Raw genomic sequence first — 15,990 nt, 5'->3', positions numbered from 1 at the left:
AAGCCGTCAGCCAGCTTTACAGGAGATTGCCTCATCCAGCTAGGTTGCGCCGCCCAGGGCCTGGGTCTGGGGCTCCATCGCTCCAGCTGCTCTTTCATCCCGACTGGCGGGCAGCGCCGGGTGATCCCTGAACGGTGAGCGGGGGGGGCGAGGGTGGTCCGCGCCGCCGTGCGGGCCCTTCCCGCCGGGGCCCCGCCGCCGCCCGGCTGCGGCTGTGGAGGGGCGGCGGGGGGCAGCTGCCGCCCCCAGTATGGGCTCCGCGCCCCCTCAGCCAATGGGCGGTGCGGGGGGCGTGGCGGGCCGCTATAAAGGCTGCGGGGCGGGCGGCGGGCACTAGTTGCGCTGCCGGCGGGGGCGGGAGCGGGAGCGGTGCGGAGCGGAGCTGCCCTGCCCTGCCCTGCCCTGCCAGCCAGCAGAAATGCTGCGAGTGCGGTGCTTGCGCGGGGGCAGCCGGGGAGCCGAAGCGGCGCATTACATCGGCTCGCGGGTTGGTGCCGCGCTGATCCGCCGCCGGGCTCGGGGGGCTGGGGCTGAGGATGCTCCCTCGGGAGGCGGTCCTGCGTGGGCCCTCCGCGCCGGCGGGCGCGGCGGTGCTCCGGGCGGTGGCGAGCGGGCGCGGGGCGGCTGCAGGCTTGTTTGGCCGAGGCTCACCCGTGCGTCCTCCCAGTTCAGCAGCACAGAGTTGAGTGACTGTGGTCGCCACTGCCGGTGCTGTGCTCCTATGCCATTACCCTTCTAAACCGCGTGTGTTTTAAAAGGCAAATTGTCCTTTAAGCATCTAGTAGGCCGTGAATAAATTAGACTGGCTGGAAGAGTGTGTTTCTGTCAATGCTCCAAATAATGTGCATTGCTTTGGGATGACAGTGTAACGCACTCGCGGACTGAACCGTTGCTTTTTGCCCCCTTTGTAAGGGAAACGTAATTTTCATTCTTATTTTTATTTTAAGCTTGGAAGAGTCTTTACAGGATGGGTGCAGCGATCTTTCCAGAGCACCCGGGCAGCTACAGCCTCCCAGAACACCTGTGCTGCTGATGACAACAAGGCTGCTAGCCCTGTGCCTAAGGACTGTCTTGTTTGCTCATACAATGAATGGGACCCACTGGAAGAGGTCATTGTGGGAAGAGCTGAAAATGCTTGTGTCCCCCCTTTTTCTGTGGAGGTTAAGGTAAACAATAAAAAACCAACCTTAAATAGGAAATAATGTGGTTTTTCTATATACAATTTGCTTAAGCTTTACAGTGCACAAGGTGTGGTGTTTACTCTTGATGATTCTTTTTTTCAAAGTAGTTGTTTACATCTGTGAAACTTGACAGCATAGCCATGTTGGTGGGGGATATGCTTTTTCTTTGCACTTTCAACTGAATTAGCTGTCTTAACAGAAGTCAGTAGTAGAGAGAATCTCTAATACGTGCAGTCTGCTCTAGTAATATTGCCCTGATGCTATCAAAGTACATACTCTAGCTTTTGAGATAGTTGGTAGGACTGATGACAGCTTAATTGGGCTCAAAACTAAGTCGGGTTACCACTTGAAAAAAAGTGTAGTTTTCTACTTAATAGTCTGAGAAAGATTGAGTTCTATAGCTGTAGACTAGCAGGATCATTCTGTTTAAATAGCTCTTAAATAGCTCACTGCAACTCTTACAGTTGCATGCATACGTACTCCTCTGTTTTTCAGGGCTTTTCTGTGCCTAAAGCTACAACAGCAACCTAAATAAATCCACATTTCTTTGTTCTCTGAAACGTTGTATTTTAGAACAGGAACACTCAAACAATGGGCTTGCTCCAGATTTTTATTGTGTACTTTACCTGGAGTTGAAAGTTGCTAAGTATGTGTTGTTTCCTGCAGTTGTGGGGATGATCTTGAATTGTTTTCTTCTGGTGTCACAGTACAGTACTACCTCCAAGGCAGCATGTAATCCATGGCTATCACAGCAAAATGAGCTGGCACACTACTTCTGCTGAAGAGACCTTAGTAAAATTTTTAAAGGGTATCGTGACAAAGTTGACCAGAAGACCCCAGTTAAAAAAAGAAAGGGAATTCTTCTGATCTGACATTGAAGGAATGGCAAAGATACTGAAAATACGTTTAAAGTGCTGGAAATAGTAGTTTAGAGGAAGCTTGGGATGTACTTGTGGAGACTTCTCCTAGCCCCTTTTACATTGGTATATTTTTCTTTAGAATCTGGGCTATGAATCTGGGCAAAAGTGATTGGAGGAGCGTGAATGAATTACTGCAGCTTGGTAGCTCTAATCCCCAGACTGAAGAGTAATCATCTGATTTACATTGGGACATTTGAGATGATATCTTGGCCCCAGTGAGTGCAATGAAAACTACCACTGACTTCATTATGACTTGCATTTACTCCTTGAAAGCTGAAGCTCAGTTACCAATGTCTCGAATCCTGTTTCAGACACTCCAAAGATATTCTAGCAGCTTCAGAAAAAGCAGCAAATGAGGACTGGCATTTCTAATAAACAAGTGTATGTATGTTCATTTATGTACTTAAAACTGCCATAATGAATGTACAGAAAGAGTAAGGAAAAAAACATGTCTAACTTTTTTTACATTTTAACATTAAATGAGGCAAAAATCTGTTCTCAAGTAGTGGCCAAGGCCTTGCTTTAATGTCAGAAAAAGTACTCTTTGAAATATCTAACTTGCTGAAGTGTGACATGCTATACAGCTAGCCTGGTTCTACTGCCTATTAAGGCATAACTAATCAAATGAGGTCAGAACTTCACTTTGTTACATACAATATCAAAAGCTCAATGAGGAATGCCGAACTATAGGATTACCTCTGCAATTCAAATACGTACAACTTGGGGTTAAAGCAAGCTTTAGCTTTGCTTTATGTAAACTGCCAGGTCTAAAGGATACATCGGCCACAACAGGTAATAGTAATAGAGCGCGCCAGCTGAGATGTGGTTTCCTCTAGTTTTCTCTGGTTTTGTCTTAAATTGTGCTGTAGAAACTGCAACAGTAACTTTGCTTGGGGGTGTTGTTGAATAATCCAAATGGTAGTCCAAATCCTACCTTGCCAATACTGAAAGATATTAATAGATTCAGTTATTGTTCAAATCTCTGTGTGGCTGAAAGGTAAGGCATGTATGTGTGTGTTGCTCCAGTGTAATACAGTAGGCAGAAATCCCTGGTACTGTCCCTGTAAGTAGCAATACTGGGGTTGATGTGTACCACGTGCCTTCTGCCAAATATGAATGAGGTCATTGGTTATAAAACCTGCAGTTTAAAACTAGTGAATTTGAGTTGTATAAGGAAAAACTGAGGCTTTAGACCTGAGATGTTTTAAAAAACACAAATTGTAACAGTTTGGTAAATACTTGCTTTGAGGTACTTGTAAATTGTGTTTTAAGATTGTATGCATATTTACAAAACATTTAAGTGCAGGAAGTGTGGCTGCATTCAGCAAGCACTCTTGTACTTTGAGATGTGGGTTTGGTATACACAAGTCTTTTTGCTGTGATGTGGGAATGATGTGCTTGGTATAAGAAGGAGGAGGAATGAATTGAATAGGGAGACTTACATATCTGATGAATATTAATGAGCTGACACTTTATTGCGTATCCTTTTGGGAGCTTGAAATGGGCTATGTAGGTTTTGTAGAGGTAAATACACTACTGGGAAACATGGAAAATCTTAACTAGGAGGTTAGCAACTACATTAATTAGGAAGATGTCCTTTTTTGAACTCGCACTTTGGTCAAAAATCTCAGTTCAGGTGTATTCTTTTGAAGCGGTTGACACTTAGTCAAACAGTTGAGCTTTATAGCTTTGTACTCTGCAATGTTTGTCAGTATATTTTGTGAGTAATAATGCATTTTTTGTGAAGAGGTGTTATTACCACAGATCATTATATCTGGGGAGGGGGGCTGTTTACTACCGAATTAGGCAAAAAGCATTTTGAGTTGAATTTCTGTTTTAATGTACTAAATTTAATAACTGTCATTACTAGCTTGAAGGTACATCTCGAGAGCCTTAACATTGATAACATTAATTATTTTCCACAACAAATATTTAAAATATATAGCAACTATAGGAGTAATTCTGCTGTTTCTTAAAGACAATCTTTTCCTTACAGCACACTCTTACATTTCTTTCTGAAAAGAAAGAGTTTTTCTGAAGTGCTGATACAGTTTTTCAGGTACTCTCAGACAGGAGGTTATAAGGTGCATTGAGAAGATTATTTAAAGCTCTTTTCTGTGTCCTGGCCATGGTACTTTTTGAACAGTCTGAAATGAGTTGTATGTGTATGATCAAAGGGGCCTGAAATCTCAACCCTGAATTGGTATGTAATAGATGTCCCAGTCATATACCTTTTTCCCAGTTATTTAGAAGGTAGGGAATATAAGTGTTGTTATGGTGTTAACCCCTACTGTGTTGTAACTTTAAGATTATGCCATTGTATTAGTGTAATGCAAGTGTCATTTCTCAGGTTTGAAAAAGAGCAGTACTAGAGGACACCTGGTGAAGAGGGGAGCTGCACCTCTTAGGACTTAATGATATTCAAATACATCACTGGTGGCTCTGAAGATTACTAGCTTTGCTCCTCAGGACAAATTTGTCTCATCAGCAGAACAGGTTTCCATAGGAATGCTAGGCACTTCATATGATCTGCATGTGAGTTCTGAACAGCTGGCAAGGCTGAGGTAATCAAATTACCCAAGACCTCACTTAAAGAAAAAGAATAAATTCCTTCAGGAAGGATGGGAGGAAGCTTCAGTACTGGAGGAGCAGGATGGCCATGCTGAGACCTTTGCCTGGTCTGTCTATATAAATGTTAAGGATGTCTAAAAGGTTGAACTTTCTCTTCCTTCTGTCTTACCTCTCTAGCATGAGGGCAAATATCCAGAAATAGTGGAGTGGATAGCCTGGATTGTTAAAGGAGATCAGGCATGCCTTCAGATGAATGACCTTGCCTGCTTGGGGCTCACTGACAGTACTAGCACAAAAGGAACATCATTGCATTGTTTTTGTCTGGAACATTGCTTTCTGGAAGGTAGTCAGGACTGCAGCATCAGGAGATAACCTCATGTTTGGAAGGGCAGGTTCTCCTTCAACCCATTGCTGTCACTTGTGCTACCCGAATGAGCAAGACTCTGGCAGTAGGAAGGCCTGACTGCTTGCTCACCTGTTCCTGACCCCTTCTGCTGTCATTCCAGAAGGGCTCCATATGCACTTGTTCCTCTGTCATCTTAGTGTTAGCAGAGACGCATCAAAACTGCTGGTTTCACAGTTTATAAATCTGAATTAAGTACTTTCAAAGATACACTGAACTGAAGCAGCATAATTTGTTTGATTATATGTCTGGATTTTCTTAACCATGAGAACTAGGACATTATTTTGAATTAGTTTTTAATTCAAGAAGACTATCACAAGATTTCAGGAGCAGAGGATTTAGGCCTGTAAATGTACTTGCTGTAATCCAACCCTGACAGATGAATTTAGTATCTCTTGCATTTTCTAGACTGCTGCTGTACCTGAAGTATGGCCCCTTCTAGCCAACAAGGCATGTTACCTGCACTTGGGATGGCTTTAGAATTCCTGATGTCACCACTGTGACAGTACCGAAGTGAGGTTTTAACAAGGTGACTACAGATGTATGCATTTTGGAGATGAGCTCAAGGTTGTTTTCATTTAAAAACATGTCTGCTAGCTTTATTAAACAGCAGAGTCTGTAGTGTTTGCTGTGTTTGGTGTGTGTTCGTACAGGTCTAGTGTAATAAGGACCAAATCTTTCATGGCCACTTGGCAATACTAGCCACTAAATACAAACTGAAGTGTAATGTAGTCTCTTGGTTTTCATCTGTGGTTTGATAAATAATGAGGGTTTCTGTAGCGCTATGGCTAAAGAGGGGAAGAGACTTCTAGAAATATTTATTACATTATTTATAATAGTATTTCCATCAGTAGAAACAAGTAATATAAGCTACTGATTCATCTATATCCAAATATACGAGGAAATGAAATATCCTGAAAATCCCATCTAAAAGTCAAACTAAACTTGCAACTGGGAGTGAAATGTGTACTTACTTCTCCACATTCCAGAATGGCTTTCCCTTTTTTCCTGCTGTTCCTTAGAGGACTGACTTCTTGGGCATTATGCCACATGTACAGTCTGTTAGCAGTACTGAAGCTATCTGCTAGTTCAATGAGCCTGCTTAGCACATATAGCTGAAACTTAACTTTGTTACTGTGTGTAAGTATTTGTGAAGACATCAGCCATTCACAACTAGTCTAGCACCTGCACTTACGTAAGTTTAATGGCTGGACACATGCACATCATAAAACATCTGAGTGAAACCTTGCCAATGGTGTGTATAAATAGAAGTAGTAAAGACAAAAAATAAAGACAGAGTGCTACCAGGACAGGGATTCTCAACCAGGAATAATTGAGCATTTATCTGAAGCATTGATGCTTCTCCCTTCCTTTCCTCCCTTCCCTCCCCCCTGCCCCTTTATTTTAGAAGAATCAGCAGGACATTAACAGTTCTTAGCAACTCTTCAAAATATTGCAGGAATCAAATATAAGGCACACTACTACATGTTAGGGTCATAACACATACAGAACAATGGGAAGTCAGTGAAAGAAGAACAAGAAACTTTGAACATTAAGAACTGTGTCTTATGCATCTATCTCACTCTACCAAAATAACTGATGCTTATCCTTTGTCACTTACCTGTTCTTTTGTTTTAGGCCAACACATATGAAAAGTATTGGGGGTTTTATCAGAAATTTGGAGGCCAGAGCTTCCCCAAAGACCATTTAAAAAAAGCTATTGCTGAAATTGAAGAGATGTGCAATATTTTGAAAAGAGAAGGTGTAATTGTCAAGAGACCTGATCCAATTGACTGGTCTGTGAAGTATAAAACACCTGATTTTGAGTCTACAGGTAAATGTTCTTCCATTGTTTAAGGCCTTGTCTGTTTAGCTCTTGTCTGAGACAATTTGGGTGTCATCTAGTCTACCTTCTCGCTTGGAGCAGGATTATTGCCAGTGCTAGATGAGGTCAGTGATGGCTTCGTGTAGCTATGACTTGGAAAATCTCCAGGGATGGAGATTTTGCCACCTGGTTTGCTGACTTGTTTCAGTGCTGCATGGATTTCCTAATGAAAGATGTTTTCCTAATACCTAACCTGAACTTCCCACACCACCATCTGTTGCCAGATTTCCTTGCTATGTTGTTGCTGCCACTACCAAGAAGTATTCATCTGTCCTGTTTAATGGCCCTGAAAGTAGCTGTAGGCTTAGTGCTTTGTCCAGTACTTGCCACATGAAATAAGCTGAGGTCCCTCCACTTCTCCCAGGTCATGTGCTGTAAGGCCCCCCTGACTGTCTTGATAGCCCTTTGTTGGATCCTAGAGTTGGATCCATCTTAAACTATGGAGGCCAAAACTGGAAACAGTTTTCCAGGAGAATCCTCAGTAGTGTCAAGGAAATTTTAATGGCTTTTTACCTCCTGGCCACATTCCTCCTTGTATAGCACCATATGGCTTTGGTTGTTTGCAGTGAGAGCACAGTGGCTCATACTCAGCTTTGCATCAAGTGTAGTCTCCAGGCTCCTTTCAAGTAAAATCTGTTCTTAAGTTGTTCTAGTGGAATTCAAATTCATTAGGGAACAGATAATGTTAATGGAAAATCTAATGGCACTACTTCCTGCACTAGTTCTGTGTTCCATCAAATTCCTCTGTAGCAAAAAGTCCTACTACTTTTTAAAAGGGTGGCATATAAAGAAATGAGGTCCACTTGGAAAACTTGCTATCCATCATCACCTTTTCAAGTTGTCTGAGTAAATCATAAACATTTGTCTAGTTAATTTCCATTAACCAAATTATGAAGTGGAGGCTTGTAGATTGTGGATGGCTTTCATCTGGCTGTGAACTTGTTATGAGTGAGGCTTTGTAGCAAAAGTTGCATGTATTTTGAACAAAAAAATGTCACTTTGAAAACTTACTGAAGAATGTAAGGACCTCAAATTACGCACCGGTTTCCTGACTTTGCTAAAGATGCTTTCTGCCATCCTTTTGGATGGTAAAAAGGAGGGTGAAAAGTTAATAAGCTGAAAGAGCTGAGAAAAGCATATTTGTCTCATAGGGTAATGGCTTTTTTCCTTTCAGGTATGTATGCTGCCATGCCAAGAGACATCCTGTTGGTGGTGGGAAACGAAATTATTGAAGCACCTATGGCTTGGCGTGCTCGGTTCTTTGAGTACAGAGCATATAGACGAATAATCAAAGAATATTTCAACTGTGGTGCTAAGTGGACAACTGCCCCCAAACCGACAATGGCAGATGAACTCTATGATCAGGTATTGTTCTCATTTTGCTTCAGAACTTCAGTTCTGGTTATACAGAATTTTGTTGATAGTTTCAACCTGATATTTAGGTTTCAGAACTGGGGGGATGGCAACAACAACAAAACAACTCTGGGAAATTTGTGGTTTTTCTAATGTACACAAATAGTCTGTGGCCTTTCCAGCTGAAACTGTGTGTGTGCAATTAGGGAATAAGAAACAGGAAGTTGTGTCTATTGAATTCAAGTCTGCTTTGAATTGTTTTGATTACTGGCTGTAACTTAGCATCACTAAAGAGGAAGGAATGCTAGAAAGACATCACAAAGATTACTTTAAAGAATTAAGATTCCCTGAGAATGTCCATATGTCCTAAGTGTATCAGGAAAGTGGGAAAGAAAATATATTTTGTAACAGGAAAAAACCTGTCATAATCTTTGTTTTGCATGATGATTAGTATTTTGAAAGTTACATAAAAGAAATAGTGGAGGATCTAAACTGTGAGTATTTACCTTCCAAATATTTAAGTGAGTATTTTCTTAATTTTTTTCTTTTGTAATAATTTTGACTTGGACAATTTCGATAGTTTCCTATAGGCCCCCAAATGCATTAGGACCTTAGTAAGGGCATCCACAATAAGTGCAGTAAAACTAGTTGTGGAGTGATTATAACTTTCTGGGAACAGTGACATCTTATAAATGATGCAAAGAAGTCTTTGTTAAACAAAATTACCTTAATCTGTCAGTACTGGAAAATTTCCAGAGCCTGTTCTAAAGCATAGAAGCTACTTATCCATGAGTAGGGTTTTTGTGCTGTTCTTCACACCTCATTTGTTCTTAATTGCATTGTTTCATTCTAAAATCTATTTAAATTTCTGAAGATTTACCTTCTAGTTTGAAGTACTGCTCCATTCTAAAATGTGGAAAAAAGTAGGGAGTCTACCTTTGTTAGGAAATAGCTTCCATACCAGTATTTCTGTCACTGTGCAGTGATTTGTTGGATAGTTAAACTCCCCTGGTAATGAATACTTTTGATCCAGAAACCAGAATATTATAGAGACATTGGTTCTGAAGAGCAATTAACTTCTCTGTATAACTGTTGTTGCTTATCTCATCACCTGTTCTTGAATGTACTTAAAACCTTTTACTTAAACTTCCCCATTTATGCTTTCTTTTTTTATTCTAGTGACAGGTAAACCAAACCACTTCCAAGGAACATAATAGCTATCAATATAAACATATTTTCTTAATTTCAAAATACTCTTCAGTAGCAAATAGTTTGAAAGCTTTCCCTTACCATCTCCAACCTAAAGTTGTTATTCCTTTTTCTATAACTAGGATTATCCAATCCACTCTGTTGAAGACAGGCATAAACTGGCAGCTCAGGGAAAATTTGTAACTACTGAATTTGAGCCATGCTTTGATGCCGCTGACTTCATTAGAGCTGGAAGAGATATCTTTGTACAAAGGAGCCAGGTAAACAAAGATTTCTTCCAACAGTTTTGGTATCTACCTTAGTGATTGATACTTGTATTTATGTCTTTTTAAATCCCTGACCAGCATTAAAATAAGAGTGTTGACAAAAGAAGTTGCTATTCGTAGAATGTCTGATATACAGGATGAGACTGTCTTACAGCTAAGGGGTTAACTAGAGGCACAAACTTATATTATTTTGGCTTTAAATATTTATTTAAATAAAACCTTAGACTAAGTTTGGATACAGTTTCTAGCCTAGTGAAACTTACTTTGTCCTGTTTTCAGGTTACAAATTACATGGGCATTGAATGGATGATGCGACATCTTGCACCAGACTATAGAGTGCATGTAATATCCTTTAAGGATCCTAACCCTATGCACATTGATGCCACTTTTAATATCATTGGTCCCGGTCTTGTGCTCTCTAACCCAGACCGTCCCTGCCATCAGGTAAGAGTGTAGCAGAGGGGAAAGTGTTCTGTGTTTAAAAATTACTCAGCTGGATTAGGTTCCTGCGGGATAATTGCTAATACACAAGTTTATTTTGTATACACTTGAATAATGTTAAGTTATTGAATTTAAATAGCACTCAGACAGTTGTTCAGGAACTTAGTTGTATTTGCATCTTGACTCTAGAACTTTCTCAGCAGTGCAATGACCATTGTTTTCCCCCAGTTTTCTGCTACTGCTCTTTGCTCTCTTACTGTGAGGCTAGGCAGATGTGTTGTGTTTCTTCCTATATACATGGTTTAAATATGATGGAAGTGATCTATTTTGTAATAACGTAGTATCAAAGCAAGTACTTAGGGTATACTACTTCTCTGAACACTTCCACTACTTAAATATATTAATTGTATCCAAGGAGAAATTGAGGGTTTTCTGCTGCTCAGATGTGTAATCCCCTGTCGTGGTTTAACCCCAGCCAGCAACTAAGCACCATGCAGCCGCTCACTCACTCCCCTCCCACCCAGTGGGACGGGGGAGAAAATCAGGAGAAGTAGTAGAACTCGTGGGTTGAGATAAGAATGGTTTAATAGAACAGAAAAGAAGAAACTAATAATGATAATGATAACACTAATAAAATGACAACAGTAATAATAAAAGAATTGGAATGTACAAATGATGCGCAGTGCAATTGCTCACCACCCGCCGACCAACACCCAGTTAGTCCCTGAGTGGCGATTCCCTGCCCCCACTCCCCAGTTCCTATACTAGATGGGACGTCCCATGGTATGGAATACCCCGTTGGCCAGTTTGGGTCAGGTGTCCTGGATGTGTCCTGTGCCAACTTCTTGTGCCCCTCCAGCCTTCTTGCTGGCTGGGCATGAGAAGCTGAAAAATCCTTGACTTTAGTCTAAACACTACTTAGCAACAGCTGAAAACGTCAGTGTTAACAACATTCTTGTGTACTGAACTCAAAACATAGCACCGTATCAGCTACTAGGAAGACAATTAACTCTATCCCAGCTGAAACCAGGACATCCCCCTTTGTATTCCTATTTTGGAAGCCTTTCCTTTGGTATTGTTAACTCTACCAAAGGCAGGAGGATGGTAATTGCTCAGGCATTCAGCTTTGAATAACTGAGGGAGAAATACTTTTTGAATAGTAGGAAAGGAGAGACATGGTTCAGTATGTAAAACTACTCCTTCACTCTGAGAAAAAGCTAGTATGGCTAAACAGTGCAATCAGATCAGAAAGCCTTCCAGAAAGTAAGAGCTCATCTCTGTTGGACATGTTACCTGTACTGTCAGTGCTTGAGGATTTTTGTGAGGATGCCTGTGACTTCAGAAGCTGTACAACCACCTGGGAATAGTTGAGCTGATACTGAATCAGTGGGATAGAGCTGTGTGCAGCAGAGATTATGGAACCCTGTGCACAGCATAGCTGTTAGAGGCAATATTAGCCTCTTCTCAGCAAGTGGCTTCAATGCAAATGGTCCCATTGAATTACTGCCTCTTGTAATATCCATTATGAGAATATAATTTTTACAACAGTCATAGTCTTTTCTTCCCCTTTTCCCTTCCCCTGTTTTTCATAATCTTACTTGCAAGAGGAGCCTCTTGGTCTCCTTGTGTTAAAACCATGTGCTGGGACTTTTTTCATGGAAAACTGCTGTCTGTGTAGATAGAAAAGATAGATGCAGCTTTCTTTCAGAAAAACTGATTTGGCAGTTCTGGATGACTGGGAAATGGGGGCGGGGGGGAGCGCGGGTGAAAGGGGGCTTTTCTTTAAAATCCTGGCAGGTCAGGGTGGTTATTTCAGAATCGGAGCTCCACCTCGTGGTAACACTTGAATAAAGAGCTCTTCTACGTGTTCAGATGAAATTGAAAAGTCAGTTCTACTTAGCCAAATTATCCTCCTTATTTTTAACTTAATTGTGTAATTCTTAGAGACTCAAAGTATTCCCTAGGATGCCTATATTTTGTTCCATTTGTTAAATAAGCTGCATATTAGGTTTCTTATGAAGCATGATGCCAACGTAATTTTATGTGGTATTTCTGGTGGTTTTTTTCTATAAATGGCAGTGTAATTCATATCAATGGTTTTTACAGTCATATGGGAAGAAATAATACCAAAAATAAAGAATTTAATTCTTTTGTGCTGTTGCTAATATCTTTACTTCATAGGCTCCAAACTGCATCTGTTACCTTTTGTGTTTAACATATCTTAGTATACCTAACATATATAAAAACAGTAGAAGAAAAATGCTAGCGGTATCCAAAGTTTGAAAAGGCTTTAAAAAAATGCTTTTATGAAAACTGGGATCATTTTTAGAGGGCAAGAGTAGTGAACAGTGGGAAGGGCATGTCATGTACATTGAAGTAGCCTGAGAAAATGTGGAATAGGTTGGAGCACATAGTGTGATACTTTAAGAACCCTGTTTTAGAATCTAATTAAATTGCTCTTTCAGATTGAGCTCTTCAAGAAAGCAGGCTGGACTGTGATTCGCCCCCCTGTGCCACTCATCCCAGATGGTATATTCACTCTTTCTTTTCTAAGAATTCCAAGAGTATTCTTAAGAGTATTAATATGGGGCAACATTGGTACAGTAGAAGGTTTATTCTCATGTGTTTAGATCACCCACTATGGATGTCTTCTAAATGGCTCTCCATGAATGTCCTAATGCTGGATGAGAAACGTGTGATGGTGGATGCCAATGAGACATCAATTCAGAAGATGTTTGAAAATCTGGGTATGTCCTAACATATTTCAACATATACTTAAAATTAAATGATCGTGATACCAGCTATGCACATCAGGATGAATGGAGGTTTTGCTTAAAGTAGTCAAAGCAGTCAGCACTGGAAAAGGTACTCAAACAATTGGATTAGCAAGAAAGAATCATTCAGTGATTTCTCTCCTGGATACGTCAGTCATATGAATGCATCTTACAGCTTGTACCCCCTACAGCTTGCAGCAAATAAAGGTATGAGTAGCAATTAAAGTTACAGCGAGCATGCTTTTGAATGAGCTTTTTTAATATAAAACTGTCTGTTCAATTTGGAGGTCAAAATCTGTCTTGGAGAGGTTGAGTGCGCCTATTGCTGAGTGATGTAGAGCTGGCTATCCCTCATTGCCAAAATGCTTTCAGATTTTTCTAGTTTCTAACTCATAGTACTTTAAACTGTCAAATTAAGACCACTTAATACAGGTATTTCTGCTCATTTATGGAGAATTTCAGTCCTGTGAGATGTGACCTCATGATAGAGCGGAATTCCTTCAGAAACGCAGTGGCAGGAGAACTGTAATTGAATATAAAAGCTGAAAGTCTTATTATGTACAGCTCGCTGTGAAGGCAAATAATATAGACTTAAAAATCTGAACTCATGCCGTTAATCCAACTGCTTCCATCATGCTGGGAGGGAAAGATGTAGGTAGATCTACTTGTGGTTTATAGTTGGTTAGTAGGAGGGTAGCCAGATTGCTTGGTGCTACAGCCAGCTGACTATTGCTTCAGGATAAGCACATGGTGATGCAAAAGTTGATAGGGTAGAAAGAAGACTGGCGGGTAGATGAGCAGTCAAGGGAAGTGAGGGATCATTGTACTGTAGAGTAAAAATACTCCCGAGAAGCAGAAGAATCCTTTAAAGGGAGAAAAATAATGGGAAGGAGAGAATGATCCAAAGGATAGCAACTGTGAACCTAGAAGAAGGGTTGGTGCCATGGATGTGAGTGCACTTATTGAAGCTTCCCTCAAATGCTCTGAGATGATTGCAGGTGAGAACCATGCAATCTAATCTAATGCTTCAATCTGCTTTTAAAGACTGGCTATGCAACCTTCAGTGTATCACTTAGCTTTTCAGTCTTAGGTTGTTTTAATTCTCTGCGTGACCAAGGAGCTGAGGATTTATAAATGCTTGAAAGTACTTAAAAATGAGGCTGTTAATGCTAACCATGATATATCTTTCACACTTGAACTTCATAGTCTGTGTGAATTCCAAATAAACTCCTGCAGTCAGTAAGTTCCTAGGACTGAGATGGGTCTACTGGGAACAAAACTATTGCTGACCTAGATGATGGATTCTATTGAGCTGCTCCTGAGCTCCTGAAAGTACCAAGAAGCAAAAAGGCAATCTTAACAGAAAAGTCTTCTGATCCTAGTCTGTCTGTTGGGACTTTGTATAAGCTGAGCCACAGCTGAAACATCAGAGCTGAAAAGAAGTGAGAGGAAGCTTAACCTAGGTAATAAGTATAACAGCCTCTTTCCCCTTTCAGAGAAAGAGGGACTCAAAGCTCTGTACTTTGAATGTTTCTTTTCTTGAAAGGCACTTGAAAGAGCACATTCAGTGTCTGAACCGTAAATGCTCACAGATTTGTGTAAATGTGCCCTGGTCATATATTGTAGCAGAATTTCAGCTAATTCTTCACATACCGCAAAAACTGAATTTCTTTTTATTATTGGCACATCATAACACATCAGACACTGGCTGTGCTCCAGGGACTGTATATTCCTGAGGGTATTGCTGGAATAAGCAAGCCAGCTATGTTCCTAGCTTGTTCTCTGCCTAGAATTTGGGAAAATAAATTCTTAATAAATGAGTAGGAAATACTTTCCGTACTTGCATCTGATGCATATGATCTGATAAAGCATTATTGGTTCTGATCAATGCTTACCACGTGAATTTGAGATTTTAAAGTAAGCAATGTATGTTTCTTGCAGGCATTTCTACAATTAAAGTGAATATTCGCCATGCCAATTCATTGGGAGGTGGTTTCCATTGCTGGACATGTGATATCCGCCGCCGTGGTACCCTGCAATCTTATTTTGACTAGTTATGAGCCAGATAGGTAGCAATGGTTCAGCTTCTAAAATAAGCATAGGAAATGAACAAATTAATGTCACTTTTGTTGAAATGACTGCATGAGCTTTAGTGCTTGATCAGTGGTGTCCTTACAGCGGTCTGGTAAATGACTTATTCTTACATACACTTCGCTTTCAGCAGTATAATTGAAACTACTTCCATCAGCAATACAGGTTTTTTGGCTGGCTTTTTGAAATATATCCTTCATCTATGAAGCCTTTTCACATTGGCTTTGAATATAAAAACTTGACAAGATAGCTAAAAGGTCTTGCTAGAATAGCTTGGCCACTAATATTGGTCATCTACCTCTGTCCAATAGATTAACTAGATAGGCAGCTTGAAATGTTAAACTTGAGTAAAGTTTTCTTATTCCTTTTAATCAGTCTATTCTAATATATTTTTGTTTAATGAAGTTAAAATAGATGCAACTGTACAGATCTCTTATGGAACCAAGTCATTTTATAAAGGTTATCATGTTGAGCCATACAGATATTTACAGAGAATTTCCAGTATGATCTAACTTTAAGACATGTTCACTTACTTGCCATGTTCTTCTACACTTTCTTCTGATGCATGTCATGCATCTGAATACTTTTTTTTATATTGCTTTTTTTGTATTGCTGAAATTGGGTTTTATTTAACTTTTAAGTTGTACAGGTTTCACTCTGAATGTTTACATAACTTAAAAGCATTAAACAAAAAAACCCCACCACCAACCCCTCCTCTAACCCTAAGCCTCTGACATCTTATAACCCCTTCTTCCTCCAACTGTAGCAGATACAGAAAGATGTATCAAACATGCCGGATGCTGTGAAGGAATTTGAGTATTGATTACTGAATATGTACTTTTTATGCTAATAAAGTTTTTTGTTCTTGATTTGTTGCCCTTCTGAAAATGAGTAAG

The 15,990-nt window shown here is 40.3% G+C and overlaps 1 protein-coding gene across 1 annotated transcript; it reads left to right on the top strand.

Annotated features, from left to right (window-relative positions):
* Positions 1–399: 399 nt before the first annotated feature.
* GATM (glycine amidinotransferase) lies at positions 400–15,254 on the top strand. The gene is made up of 9 exons (XM_052808942.1): positions 400–487; positions 948–1,166; positions 6,714–6,909; positions 8,135–8,325; positions 9,645–9,782; positions 10,068–10,232; positions 12,695–12,758; positions 12,860–12,976; positions 14,945–15,254. Exons 1-9 carry the CDS (start codon positions 419–421, stop codon positions 15,055–15,057), a joined length of 1,272 nt encoding a protein of 423 aa, XP_052664902.1. The 5' UTR covers positions 400–418; the 3' UTR covers positions 15,058–15,254.
* Positions 15,255–15,990: the final 736 nt, after the last annotated feature.

Source organism: Harpia harpyja, chromosome 14 (genome assembly GCF_026419915.1).
Source record: "Harpia harpyja isolate bHarHar1 chromosome 14, bHarHar1 primary haplotype, whole genome shotgun sequence".
In the NCBI taxonomy this organism is placed as follows: Eukaryota; Metazoa; Chordata; class Aves; order Accipitriformes; family Accipitridae; genus Harpia; species Harpia harpyja.
This window is presented reverse-complemented; position numbering and strand designations above follow the sequence as displayed.